Raw genomic sequence first — 15721 nt, 5'->3', positions numbered from 1 at the left:
GGGGGGAAATGCTGTACTGTTAATTAAACAAATGGAAGGATATCCGATCCAATGGGATTTTTAAAGATGATCATTGAAGATATGGGCAACCCACCAGTGACAGAAAGAACAATGTAAGAAAAAACTAATTTTTTTAATGGTTGGGGTTTCCAAATTCTTCTATTATTTGTTAGATAAGATCTGAGTTGGATACCAGATAACCAACTACTCAATCTGAAATAGAAATTCCAAGCCAAAAAAAAAAAGGCACCAGCCTTGGATGATAATAGAAAGCAAAACAATAAATTTATTTGCAGGAGAATCAAATGTATAACTGGGCTTTCCACATAACCTTCAATCATAGGCTTATTTGTCTTGGATTACCTAATTTTGGGTACTGGTTTGTCCACTACATGTCCATTAAAGATCATAGTACTGTATGGAACCACTAAGTATCATGTCATCAGCTGATCAGCTCATCTAACATGTCACGTTTTTTTTTTTTTTTTTGGGTAGAAAGCTTATCAAACATGTCACCTTCTCCTTGGTAATGTGAAAGAGGAGAATATACCAACTACATGATCAACACATAAGTTTTGTATGCTATAATGCAGGCTTCGTAAAGACTTGGAAATGCAGTACTAGTACAGTGGAAAGTGGAAACAATGAAATGTAAGGAAAACACTCAAGAGGGCCACAGAAAAAAACTTTTAACTTTGCCTCGATGAATGTACCAACAGTGGCATCTTAGTCTCTAGTATGCATGATTTTAGGTATCAGGTTAGAATCGACTGTATCAGTATTGGTCATGGTCGATACCGATATTGATACCTGATTGATTGTACCATTGGTACCAGACCAGGAGAGGGCAAAATGGTACGAAGGTATTGGTATTTTGAGGGATCTCACTGTCTGCCTCTGCTTTTCTCCTTCATGGCACTGCTTGTTGGCACCACTTCGCCAATGTTATCTTCACTGTTGGATCAAGTTTTCCTAGCAACTAAACATCTTTTCAATTTTTTCTCAATTGATGAGACGAGGAACCTCATTTAAAATCTAAAGCAGCAAAAACAGAGAAGGTAACAGAACAATGGTGTGTACGGCCAGTACCACATTGTGATTGATAAGAATGCACTGGCATCAGCTCCTACGGGCTTCTTTTTCATAGAAAAAACATTTTTATGTAGAACCAAACATAAGGCATTGTAGTATTACTAATACCTCTCTTATCTTCCGACATCAAAAGTGAAAAATGGCATAAAAATCGAATTTGCAAACACTGCTCTGCAGGAATGGCTCTCAACTAGCATACATAAAAGTTTGATATTGATGTAGAAGATATTGCCCATGTTAGTCAATGAGCTCAGAACTGAAATAAAAATAAACAAAATCAACATATGTATACTGGGCGACATGCAATGCTCTATTTCTCTCCACATGTCAACTCGAGAACTTTCGGGTGAAGTCGAACCTTGCAACAGATAATTCAAACACAGCATGGCTCAAATTTTTAATGTTCTTATCTTGGAGGCGGTGGAGGAACATGAGATTTTGCCATTCCCACCCACACGACAATGCCAACTGCGAGGATTATCCATCCAAAAACATCATACTTGAGGTCACTGCTTTTCTTCTTCTTTGATGCCTGAAACAAAAGAATAGATTCTTGCAGCTTTCAGCTCAGTAGCTCACCCAGAAAACAGGTGCAAAATGACAAGGGTTGGAAGATTTTAAAAAAGGAAAGGTGGTAGCGGAAATATTTTTCTTGTGGCCATGCACCTGACTTTCTAATTTGGTGCACAGAAGCATCTCCTATATAGCAATAAAATTTCAGGCAAATCCAAGTATAATACATGAAGAAAAAGCATGTCAAAATAGGAAGTGCAAGTCAAAGATATGAGCCATCCAAAATACACGAGAATAATTGAATACAATTTGACTCTATGAATTTCACAAAAAAATTTGATACATGGCTACTCTATGGGGAACCGTACTGACCATAAGCTTGGAAAATGCCGTAGGCCATGTGGCCAAAACCAGTTGGGATGTGTTGTTAAGCCTAGCAACACATCCATGCCACCAATTTTTGCCATAAAAAAATTACTGGAGGAAGATTACGATGGATGATGGTGCTTAAATAGTAGCATAGGTTACTACAAAAACAAACAATTGTTCAAAGATTGGAATGGCAACAGGGCTGGTTCACCGTAAAACCCTACTCCGACCCCCTATCATAATCCCTCTTAACCCAGATCCACCCCAACCCATCACAGGTTTATGAAATGAGAACCCATATCCATTCTCACTTCTACTGAAAATACAGAACCCCCCCCCCCCCCTTTTCACCCCTTGATGCGTCTGGGGTTCCAAAACCGATTTGGATTGCTTATGGGCCCACCATCATGATAGAACTCAATCAATCCCACAACTATGGCAATTTTGTAATTTTATGGAAATCTAAATCAGAAGAAAGGCGTATAAGAGAGAAGGGTAAACTTGGAATGAAAGTTAAAATAAGGACAAGCTGAAAATTAGGTACAAAGGAAGGGTATTTTAGATATCACAGAAAAAGAAATTACAGAGACGACCCTTGTCTTCCAACCTTCAAACCAGCAAGGCTATCCTGAAACCGATGGAGATATCAAACTTGCAGTGAGAGGATACAATCAACTCAAACACCACCAACAACAACAATTCAGCCTTATCCCAACTAAATGGGGTCGGCTACATGAATCCGAGAGTGGAAAAAGAAAAAGAAAGAAGAGGAAGAAGAGAAAAGAGGAAAAAAGGGATAAAAAGAGTGAACATCCCTTTTCAACTAATTTACTCAGATTTGAATAGGAAAAATTAAGGAAAGTTGAATTACCATACTTGGTAAGATACACAACAGTGAGAAGTGGATGGAAGTGGGCAATTAAATGTCACTAAGCAAAGAGCAGTGGGAGGGAAAAAGACAGGTTGGCAATGAGGTCATGCAGTGAATGGATAACCTTATTCAACAAACTCAGTATTGGACACTCAAGCTAATCTCATAAGTCATGGATGCATACATAAAGAACAAAAAAGAAGTAAAACACAATTTTCCTCTACCTGCTTTGCAACAAACTTCATAATTTCTTCTTCACTTCGTGAGCTGTTAGGTGAACGGACAACATACGCAATTGGGACCTCACCAGCTTCATCATCACTCAACTCAACACCATTGGAGTCAAAACTCCAGAACCAGACTCAAGACCTACAGCCCTATGAATCCTAGTAAACAAACAACTGGTTTAACAGCTTGAAGAATTAAAGATCTTTGTTGAAACACAGAAGGGCAGTATTCTCATAACCAGTTCTGATTTCTGGATATGTAATCGCAGCAGGGTTTATATGGATGCAAGACCACGGGGATTGAGTCCTCCAGGTAAGAGTTCCCTTTGCCCAAAATCTCAGGCTAAACCGTTAGCTTATGAGGTGAATCAATCAATTTAGGTGGGGCTGATAGTATTGCCCACAGAACAGGATAACAGTATGTTTAAAGAAACTGAAATAGAAAGAAGAGGAAAAAGAAAAATAGGGCCATAGCAAGGAATAGGGGAGAGAGAGGAGGTCACACAACCTGGTTCATTCCATTCTGGTCGCATAACCCATCTTCATTCTGAATTCTGTATCTTACGTTGGTTACAAGCTGCTATTTGAAGAGGAAAATAAAGACTTCTAATTGTAATCTAAAACTGAAATTAAACATGACTCTAACTTGGACTCATAAAATGAAATAAAATCCTAAATTAACTCCATCACTAATTAAGCTATTAAAACTAAAACAGAAAATTACAAAATAAACCCAACTAATAAAAACCCTAATAAATAAATAAACTAAATATATACTGAACCCAAAAACCCAGTTGGACCTACCTTGTTCACCTTCATACATATGGGTCCCCCAACAGGTTTGGGCCGGTCCAAGGAATTGCTCCAGCATCACCTTGCTTCAGTCCATCCCAAAATTCATACAAAATATTTTATTCATTGTCTTTTAAGCCTCTAAAAATTATATAAAAAAAACCCTAAAATGTACCTCTTTATCTCTAGCCTCTTTATCAGGAAATGAAGTAAACTCAGTAATTAGATTACCAATACATTGCTTTAACAATTTCTTAGGGCCTAGGGGTGCTTTATAATATCAAGATCCTGTCATCCTGAAATGTTACTCTGCTTACACTAACATAGGACACAAAAGACAAAGGTGCAAGAACATGCCCACCTCAAATCCATGGTGGGTAATGAATTCCAAGGCTGATCCTACCCATACCCACTGCCCCATGGCCATCCCTCCTCAGAGTCGTCCAGATTTCTTACAATCCCAGCCACTCGCAAACCTTAACAACCTTGCACTCAGAAACCAAAACAGTAGACAACTGCAACTCTGGAAAATGAAACTTTAACATTTGGGGTAGAAGTTTCCGCAGCAACTAACTGATTGCAAGACATACTCCCTTTGGCCACTAGACCAGCACAACCCAAACTTCAGAGGAAGAATAATTTAATCTCAGAGGATAATCAGCAGCATTAAAGGACATGATCTAATGCTTCTTCCGCCTGGTTACAGAGGACACAGTGTTTTTGGATCTCCAACCTTTACTGGTATGCAGATCTATGTATAGGCCATACCAAAGTCTGCACAAACAAGGTTCAAGATCTCGATCTCAACACAGGTTTCATTTGGCAAAAAATATCAAGATCTGGCAAGATCTAGCCGAGATCCGGTATTTCTTGCCTGGTCATCTCGGTGGTTGGTTTCGGTGGCCATATTGGCTTTTTAGCCCCTGAAACCTTTTTTTTTTCTTTCTTTTTCATTTTTTTTTTTTTTTAAATAAAACCTAAAATGATACTTTGACTTCGGACCCTAGGTAGCTAATCTTTGGACCCTTTCACCCTAGGCTATTCCACAATCCACACAACATATAATACTTTTACCTTCACCCTAGACCTTTGACCATGTTTCTATGAAAAAAAAAATGGTTTTGAGAAGAAGTTTTTACCTACAACTGTTCTTGAGAAGAAAAGGATCTCCAAAGGTTGATGATGAACTGATAATCTCCAATCTCTAAGTGTTGAAGTTGTTAACCTCCACTATAGGGGAGATATTTGGCAAGAAAAACCACCAAAAGCTCACTTTCTTTTCATAGCAGGGTGAGAGAGGCAAGAGCAATCGAGTTGAGGGTTGAAATGATGTGTATACCCGACATGAAATGGTCTAACACAATCAAGTCAAGACCGAGATATTCATTGAGATCTCGGCCGAGATATTGTACAATTTTCATATCACCTATATGCCCTCTTATGGTGTCAAGATCTCCTCAAAGAGACCATCCCATGTTCAGTTCTGCTTAAGGGTAGATGGATTTAATAAGCATTCAATATCATAAAGAACAAACCTGCTCCGTTTTCGACCAACTTGGACTTGCATACTACAAACTGAGAATTATCCAACTACCACAACAGAAATGGAAATAACATCATTATTATTATTCTAACGATCTATGGATTTAGGATTCATAAAACCATTAGAAACCAGAATTTAAAAGAATCGTATAAATACTACCAATGAGTTTGATCTGGCCAATAAGCAGGTCGAGTGCTCAGTTTAAGTAGATGAACAGAACAATAAAATATCAAAATCCAATCATAGTTGTCACGACGACGCCTAGGCAGCGTTTTGGCATCCCGGCGGTAAAATCAGCACATGGCGGTGGTACGATTAGTATGAGTCTCGAATGGCGGTCGCCAGAGTTGGATAGGCGTCGCCATGGCCGTGCCATAGATGCCATTTCACGCCGGAAGCACTGGGCGATCGATTATTGGTACTTTTTTATTTTTTAACTTATTAACAATATTCTATTTCTTATATTTTGATTGGCAGGTGAAAAATAAAAACAAAACAAAACCCCTGAGCCTCGACAAGGTCAATCTCTATTCTCTCATTCTCTCACTCAAGTCTCGATTTTTCTACTGAAAATCCCCAAAAGAAGAAAAACCCTCAACTGAACCCTCGACCCCGACGACTCGATTCTTCTCCGGCAGCAAGAGAAGAAGTTTTCTCGTCTCCTACTGCTTCGATCGTTCTCCGACGCAAGGTAAGTTCTTTGTCGTCTTCTTCTTCTTCTCTGCTTCTTTTTCCCCTTCTTCTTCTTCTTCAGTTCTTCTCTCCTTCTCCTTCTCTGAATCTCTGCGACATGAGACGTCTCACATCTTTGACTTTGTTTCTCCTTCTTCTCTGCTTCTCTTTCTCCTTCTTCTGTTCTTCGTCGTCTTCTTCTTCTCTACGACGTGACTGATCACTGACAGAAACAACTTCTCGGCTTCGTGCTTCTCTTTCTCCTTCTTCTTCTTCTGGTGCTGCTCTTTCTTCTCTGTTTCAGCGGGGCAGTAGTTGTAATAGTTATATTTTTTAGTTGCAGTTCCTAGTTGGATGATATGTGATTCTGTGTTCGATTTCACAGGCTGAAAATTTTCCAGTGGTGTAAGACATTGTTACTTCTTTGTCAATTGTCATCACTCTGTTGTGAGTTATCATACACTGCTATTTATGTATGCTTATTGGTTCTGTTTTGTAAAGGAATTTATAGGAACTCTTGTGCATTAAAAGTTTTCTTCCATTTCTTTTTGAGACAGTGAGCTGTTTTCAGGTACTTATGCTGCATTATGTAGTCTCAAAAAGTTGTGAGGACCAAGCCTTTTGTTGGTTGAGCTTAGCAACAGTCTTGGACATTTAGACAGGTCTTGAGGAGTTTAATGCTCTGTTTTGAATGGTTATCACAGAAGCTTTAGGAGTTTAATGCTCTGTTTTATAAGTTATTAAGTTATAACTTGTTGCAGATAATTTGTAGAGTATATATTGTAGGCTCATAGCATGCTAAATAACTTTAGAAAATAGGGGAAATAAAAAAATAACACATGGGCGATTTGACCGCCATGGCAACGCCATAACGGGAGATCCATCGCCAAATCGATTAGCCACCCCTCTACCGCCTTGGATCAATTTGACACCGTGACAACTATGGATCCAATAGTCTGATCCAAAATTATTTAGGAATCATGTTTAAGGTAGGATAGCTCAATAGCCAGAATTTGATGGCTGAGTTTAGAATATTCAGAACAGCAACCAATGATGATCACAATAGTAGGTACTTAACAACAAAGGCTCGGCCAAAATAGAAGAACAGAAATCTGAAACTTGAATTCAGATCAGAAACCAACACTACAGTCTATAAGAAATCATACCTGAAGTAAGAAACTTAGAAATCGTTAGAAAGGTACAACTTTTAAACAGTTTCTGAAATCAGTTATTATGAATAACAAAACAGAACAGACACTGAGAAAGAAGAAGATATGCTACCATATTACAGGAGAACTACTAAATTGGATATGAAGTTTTCAGATTATTCTGAGCAATAAGCAATGAGATATATCAATTTGGCTGGAATGTGGTAGAAAAAAAAAGTATCGCAGGGTCAGGAAAACAGAGACTGGCCTGTTGAATCTGCTAGAATTAAGTAAGAAGAGGGGAAGAATCCATCTAACACCCGGGGGGGGAGGGGGAGGGTAATCCACCAAGTTGAATCTGAGAATCCCCTCAAGCAACTGAATCACAGCAGAAAAACTTTCAGAAAACTGAGTCGTTATTCATAAATTTGAGTGCCAAAATGGTTGGTTACATAAATATATCATAACCTGACTCCAAAACCAGAAATAGCTTGAACCAACTAGTAATCAAACTAGCTACTTCATAGACGAATAAAATATTTAACAATTCCTATTCTAACTAGGTCTCCAACTTAAATGAACTAATAAAGTAAATCCCATATTCCTAGCTCCTAGCCTCTTACCCTTATTTAAGGCCCACGATGAAAACTTGTTGCACCAAAGGCCCAACTTGTAATCATGTATGTGTTAAGTTTGTCTCAAATTCTTGACCAATTTTGAAGAATGACCCGCTCCGACATATTTTGGTGGCGACCCAAATAGGATTTTTTCTGAGATCTATGATAGAAGCAGAGGGGTTGGGCTAGGCCCCCGCGGTACGGTTCAACCCGATCAACTGCGACCAGATGGATTGCCCCCCCGACTTAGAGGAGTATATAATGTACTATCGTCTTGTTGAGCAAGCAGTTGTAATTTGGGGGGTTTTTTCGAGCTAGGGTTTCATAGCAATTTTTCTTGCCGTTGTTTGGATGTAACCTCTCTTCTACATAGTGAAACATATTTTTCTTCGTCCGAGGACGAAGCACACCACATCGGTGTGTGAACCTCGTTAAATCCCTGTGAGTTGTGAGATATGTGTTTGTTTATTTTCGTATTTGTTGGCGTTCGCTATAACAGTATGGGACCAAACCCAAAGCTTATTTCCATTAAAATAAGCCCTTTTTTGTGATTTTCCAGCATCAATTCCCAGCAGCTGGGTATTGGGGTTCGGATGTGCTATCATCCTTTGTCGAAAGTATCCATCTCTTAACAACAAACTTTTTGGTCTATCTTACTGCTTCCATTGATCCATCCTATGCCAAAGGGGAGTACCCAAGAGGAGATTAAGGGTCATTTTCCAGTTCTCCCCTGGTCTTAGTGAACATTTGCCATTTGGATACCCAACTGCCAATCAAAGAGAAGGGGTTCCAAAAACAAGCAAGACCGTATGGCTCATTAGTATTAAATTGCACATAGTAGAGCCATTGCCTTCTGCATCACTGCAAGGTTCATGCAACTAAAAAATAGATAGTCTATAGAGAAAGGAGGTAAGAGGCTCCTCTCTCAACCACTCATTCACCTGTTAGGAAAAAAATGGCTCCAAGCCGTTTACTATGAGAGGCAGATCTGTGGGATGCAGAAACTCTAGTGGGAGACTAGGTGGATTAGTGAGATTCTAACCTAGGTTCGAGTGGGAGGCTCAACCATATCTTTTCCTCTCTATGTTCCATCTTTTTCTTCCTTGTGTACACCTGCAATTTCTCCTTGTTATGCTGCTGTTTATTGACTGAGAAGTACATCATCGAACCACCACCAGAATCCTCTATTGAAGCCACATTCCAACCCTGCAGGACTACTGTTTGGTCTCCCAACTGCAATCACTTCGAGCCCACACAACTCCAGATCTGTACAGTAGTTTCATCTCAGATTTTGAGGGTGTAATCCCCTCCTAGAACTGCTCCTTCGATGTTGAGTTCAGCCCCATATATTGGCTAAGCGTTACTGAAAGCTGTGAGTTACCATTTTGAAATCTTGCTCACTAATTTGAAGTCCATCCATATTTCATAACTCAACCATCAGAATACGCTGGAAATTTGAAGAGTTGATCCACCCTAAGAATCCTACTCCCGTTTGGGCTGGATTCTCCATCAGATTTAGCAAGTTGCTACTTTTGAGTCATGGTGTTTTCCTGGGTTATAGAGCACATCCTGCTCCGATGACAGTGGGAGTTTTTTTGCTGTTTTGTTTTCTGGGGCTGGGTGTTTATGTCCATACTATGTTTCAGACTTCTGGTTAGCCTGTGTACCTTTATACTTTGTCATTGGCTTGCTGTTAAGTTGATTACCTACTGTTCTATTACTGGAACCATGTTTAAAAAAACCTCCTGTTTGTCGGTACCCTGATCCTACTCTATCACCACCTTGCATCCACAATATTGATGTACTAATGCCTCAAAGGCCAAAGCCATTTGAAGTACACACATCAAAAGATTGGGATCCCACCAGATCCAGCTAAAGCTGTCAGGAACAGGCTAATGTGGTGATATGGCTGGTTACTAAACCTCAGAACAGCTTAATGTTGCTTTCACTTGTCAAAATCCCATCATGTACACAGGTAGGGGATTAAGGGAGGGGCTAATCCAGGTTATCATTAAACCCTTTTAAATTTCAGATGGCAGGGGGGTTGATATTGGGGCTACAATGTAAGAACTTCAATGGAAGAAAAAAAATAATAATATAGAATTCTCGAGTTTTCACATTCTTCCTATCCACATTACCCAAATTCCTTACATGCCAAACAACCATGTTTATGCAAAATCGCCTAAAATAGGAAAACAATTGCTATACTGACCCTAACCATAAAGGAACCCTGGAAGAGATTTATCACGATCCTACCCATTGGGCTCAATTATCAGATTTAGCACACAAGATACCATTGGGATCAATAGCCATCATTAAGTAAAGAAACCTAACAGAATAACACTAGGACCATGATTCAGAAGTTTCAGTTGGGTAAGAGAATCAGACACTGGCACAATTCCCGAAACAGTGGTACAAGTAAGATGGGATAAGTGAAGACAGCGATTATCACAGTCTCAGTATTGACAGTCTCTCATCAAATTTTGTAGCATTCGGCCATTAAAGCATAAAAGTAGCCAATTTGAATAAGTTAAGGTCGTTATTAATTAAAAAACACAGCACCAGATAGGGGGGACAATGTGAACTTATACCATCTACATAGGCTTTTGTATACAAGAAGAAAAATGCTAAAATAAAAAACACAGGACAAGATGTCAATTCAAAAAGGTATAGATAAAAATTGTACCAAATACCCTAGTACTCCCTCCAGAATAGGCAAAGCTAATTACCATCAATTATATAAAGGTTTGTGCCTCATTAAAACCAGCATGTTGGAGGCCTTCTATTTCTCAGTTTTGAAGTTCGGATTTTCTGCCTACAGCCCCTATGCAGATAAAGCCGTTCAAATGACCATCTTTATAGCCTTAAGTTGTTCCCTGGCCTGCCCACTATGGAAAAAGATCAGTCATCCACACTGCACCGGATTGACACCTAAAGGATAAAACCAAAAGCCCTTCACCAGTTCGCCCAATCATAGGCCAAACAGCCTCCTCCCAGTGAGTAGTCAGATCTTACCATCTCTAAGATTTATCCAAGGATCACCCAATCAGAACATATCAACAAAATCATCTTTCCCAAACACTGCGAATCATTATAACATGCAAGAGGACACTTACCCCCCCCCCCCCCCAAATAAAAATTTTGTGAGGGAGGGAGAAGGTAAACCATCATGAAAAAAAACTGGCCAGAGTTTTCAAAAAGAAAATAAACACATTATACTATTTGATGTTATTTTTAATATCAAAGAAGGAAAGAATTATGGAAAGGTATAAAGAGAAGCATAATCAACTTTAGCAAATCTACGAGGATAATTAAAACGATCATCCAAAGAAAAAAAAAATTTACGAAAATTTCTCATAGTTACGCATGTCTGTTTGGTATCAGTGTCTTTTCAGCACAAATCTGAATAGTATCATATGCTCAGAGTTAATGACAAGTGGCAAGGAAACCTTATCACAGGAAATGAATAACATATTAACCTGGCAAAAGGATTAGTCCAGAGTGTTTACCTTTGCATTTGAAGAAGTTGAAGACCCTCCCCCCATAGCCTGCTGACCAAGCCCATGCTTATGGATCTCCATATGCAATTCTGGGGCCTAAAGCAACAAAGCAAATATTGACAACAATGGTGTCACTAGAAATATTAATTCAAACAAATAAAACAAGAAATAAAGAAGGCTAGATTAATCATGCAAAACGCTTCATTAAGAACTAAAAAAAACTGAACAAGTATAAAGGCACTGAAGGCTCTGTCTACAAGGAAAGGGAAATGAAGGGAAATGAAATTAAATTGAAACAGAAAATGGAAACTTTGCAATCATGACTATACAATTTGGAAGTCTTAACAAATATGATAACTGAACTTCTCAAATAGAATCCTCTGCCCTGTTAAATATTGTTATTCAAAACCATGGAATTAGGTTCAAATGTAAAGTAAAATTAACTTACTAGACCAAGTTTGTGGTTGGATTGTCACACAGTATTTGTCAGTAACTACTAGCAAAATACCATCTTATTTTAGTTTTAATTACATTTTGCATCCCTTCACTTTAGTTCCAAGCAAATGGAGCCAACAGAAATTCCAAACCAACAATAGCTTGAAGGATTAGAAGGCAGAGGTTCAAAAGTTGGCCTGCATTAGTAGGCCTCACTTGAATTGACAGGTTGAAGCCTGAGACAAGCCCGAACGATTACTAAACGTGTCAAACTCAAGCACGGACCAATTAATAATCGGGCGGTCTTGATGCAAGATAGTGGCCCGATGATTGCCCGACTGCAACCAACCATTTATAGCCGAATTAACCCGATTAAGCCTATTTAGCCTGATTATAGCTCGTTTAAGAACCTTTTATAGCCCAATTAATCAAATTCCCATTTAAAACCTGATTATAGCCCGATTATAAACCAAAAAACGACCGATCGACTGAATAGAAACATGTACATGCCTGCCTATGAAGCCTAATTACTTCAACGGGCGCAAATAGTGCAAGGCCTTAAATTGTTGGGGAACAACTGAGCCTAAACGAAACTGACCAGGCCCGACTGATTGACACCCCTTTAGAAGCCCATTATGTTTGTCTTGTAGTATTTTGCGCATCTCAGAAAGAGAGAGAGCACTAGGATTGAACATAAGTACATAATAATAGCAGGCTTCAGCAGGCTTCATCAACTATAGGGCTTAAAATCGCATCCTAATCTAGTAAAACAGGCTCCACCCTGATACCTTCACGACACGAGTCTGAGGTTCCAATGGAAAATCCCCACATTCATTTCACTAGAATATTATTTCAGCTGTTTGATAACCTCCCTGGAACAGTTTCTGGTAGTCACAATGCTCCCATCAGGACACACCTTAACTGGGAAGGGCTCAATCATTCAAGCAACTTCTCAACATGCTCCTATGTTTGTATTGGAAATTTTCCAAATAATGGGACCACGTAAACCAGAAACTCCAAATGGGACCGATATCCCCACAAACATTCTTAAATAGGAAGAGGGAGAGAAGATCTTTATCCTGAGATCTAGAATTTCCCCAAAATATCTACCAACAGAAGGTTTCAAGTGTGGCCAAGATACTACATATGAACTGCACTTTTGTAGAGAGAGAGAGAGATAGACAAGAATAGTGGAACAGCTAAAATCTGAGACTCTTGTTGGAGTGGGAATGGAATGAGAGTGCGTGAGCATACTTGGCATGACTCAAAATTTTCAATTAGAACAGTTTACCAGAACCACAATAAAATCAGCGGCATACCTTTGCGGTCACTTCTAGAGACTTGAGGTAAAGCTCGTTCCCTGGATCCTACAAGAGAGAACACGTTACTGAATCCTCTCTAATACGGGAGCAACAACAACACAGTATGGTAAATCGACAAGTAGGAAAACAGAAAATAGAGCAAGTACTTCATCCACTGCTTGTTGGAAAAACTGAGACGCCTTATCAAATGAAATCTTCGCAGCATCATGCTCCGGAGTCAGAAAAGCATGTGAAGTGTGTGCATTTCCTAAGCACCAGAGTGTGTCGTGCTTCTTTGGATTAACTAGCAAAGCCTCCTCCAACTTTGAAATTGCATCTAAGTGAATAGAAAACAGTGTAATGGAATACAATCAAACAAAAACACATCATAACTTTTTTTTTTTTTTTTTTTTTTAACCAAAAAAAAATTAAATTTGATACAAGGATAGTCAATATGTGCCTCATCCCATTGAAAGTCCGCCATGAAATGAAAAAAATACCGCTTATCATCATCTTTGACTCGGTAACACTTTGGAACTGGGACAACTCAAGAAGCGCTCCTCCCCACCTCGTGAGGTTCTGCATCAAATGAAGCAAGAAATCGATGAGATTTGCAAAAATGAATAAATTTGTTTTCAATGCATTATAATTAGACCAGTACACAATACAAATACATTTTTTTTTATACAGCAATATGTAAAAGAAAAACAATTAAAAAAAAAAAGAGAGAGAGATTTCCTCCTCTCTGATGATCTTTTGAGAGAGCAATAAAATAAACAGAGCAGCTATTTGTTGTTTAACTACCTCGCGATATCTAGTGTGAGAAATTTGGGCAAATGAATACACAAAAAATGAAAATTTATTTCTATGGCTCAAGATATTGAAACCCTAGAAAGTGAACAAGCAAACACAAACGAATAGAAAAGAGCATGAGATACAAACATCTGCGTCAAGCGGGTCCTTAGCATAATTTAGCTCCGCGGTCTTCCGGGCATGCTCAAAGAACAAAAGACGATCGAAATCGTTCTGTGGCATATCCATTTCTACAAAAAACCGGTCTGCTATCCTGATCGGAACAATTGCAGACCACCTCCTTCACGTCCCTCTCTCTCGCAGTCTCGCTAGGGCTTGCGGCTCACTAGCCACTACACCTGTTGCGCCGGCCTATGAAACAAAATGAAGAAGAAAGGGAAGAAAACGGTCGTCTGGAAGGCGGTTTATAATATAAGTTGTATATGTTTAACAACGTTGAGAGCTTTTAGCGGATACGTGTCCTCCTGTTACGTTGACTTGTTGATCCCTTCCATAGGTTTTTTTTTTTTTTTAAGGTGTCATCCATACTTAATATCTTCTCTCTTTAGCAAGTGTTCGATAATGTCTTTCTCACTCGAATCTTTTGCAATGTGATACGAGGCTGAATTTCAATGGATAATAATTGTAAGGTCACTTTATCATTTACAATACCTCATCATCATCATGTATTTAAGTCACTTACTAAGGATTCTACCTATCGTCTTCCGATTAAGTTGAACAATTTTGGTGTGAGAATCAATAAACTCAAAACATGATCCAATAAAGGTGCATCAATTTCGATTCATATTTGATTTGGATATAATTTGGTATCTTTCTCCTATCAATTTGGTTTCAATTTTTAAAAAAAAAAATTATGTTTTTTTATATGATTTGATGTCTTATTGGTTTTGGTCTTATGTACATCGCATTCCAAAACATGACCTGATATCAGTTTCAACGATCCAAGTTATGTTTTGATACCCTCCCCATGACAAATCCCCATGAGCAAGGGATTCCCTCATTCACCACTGTTGTGGAAAAACTGCCTAATAAATTTTATAATAGAATATTACTTGCACAATAAATAATTGCAAAAAAATAAATATGACAAAGGGCATTAATCAAATTTTCATTTTATTGCGTATCATATTTATTCAACTTTTTTGTTTAAATGAGAATTAACGTTTAATATGTTGTTCTTGGAAGACAATTGCAAGCACATTTGGTTGATACCCTCCCATTAGAGTGTAGGTGTCTCAATAGATAATCCTTTAAACAAATTTTCAAATGTTCATTAGATAAACTCTACTTGAGTTAAAACCCTAGTTATTTAATTCATCAAAATTATTTTTATTGAATTTTAAGACGATCCGAATATAAATCAAATAAAAAATTCGAAAAAAGTCACACATTTTATAGATTTATTTTTAAAATCACCAATAATTTGAACAAATATGCATTTATACTCCCAATGTTATTTTTCTTTTAATTTTTAATAAAAACCGACAAAACTTATATTTCTGGAGCTAATCTCTCACCCTTATTTAAAAAATAAAAAAATAAAATAAAAATAAAAACTCTCATCTCATTATGGTTTGATTAAATCTTCCCACGGTTACTCTCTCTCTCTCTCTCTCTCTCTCTCTCTCTCTCTCTAGTCTTTAAAGTGAACATGCATGGTGGGCGATGTGAGTCAAATTGGATTTATCCTCAGTTCTTCTCTCCTTGGTATTTGCACACCTTAATCGCCTAGACTCCAAGGCTAGTATAAAAATCCTCTGCTGCACTGCATTGGTGCAATGAAGATCGCTGGGAGCACCTTGGGGTGTGTGCTTAGGTGTTCCCAGCC

The 15721-nt window shown here is 38.4% G+C and overlaps 1 protein-coding gene across 1 annotated transcript; it reads right to left on the bottom strand.

Annotated features, from left to right (window-relative positions):
- Positions 1–1264: 1264 nt before the first annotated feature.
- LOC122079829 (mitochondrial import receptor subunit TOM20-like) lies at positions 1265–14321 on the bottom strand. The gene is made up of 6 exons (XM_042646577.1): positions 14023–14321; positions 13581–13659; positions 13248–13417; positions 13099–13146; positions 11354–11440; positions 1265–1624 (listed from the first exon to the last, which is right to left on the bottom strand). Exons 1-6 carry the CDS (start codon positions 14119–14121, stop codon positions 1499–1501), a joined length of 609 nt encoding a protein of 202 aa, XP_042502511.1. The 5' UTR covers positions 14122–14321; the 3' UTR covers positions 1265–1498.
- Between the last annotated feature and the right edge of the window lie 1400 nt (positions 14322–15721).

This window comes from Macadamia integrifolia, chromosome 5 (assembly GCF_013358625.1).
Source record: "Macadamia integrifolia cultivar HAES 741 chromosome 5, SCU_Mint_v3, whole genome shotgun sequence".
NCBI lineage: Eukaryota > Viridiplantae > Streptophyta > Magnoliopsida > Proteales > Proteaceae > Macadamia > Macadamia integrifolia.
This window is presented reverse-complemented; position numbering and strand designations above follow the sequence as displayed.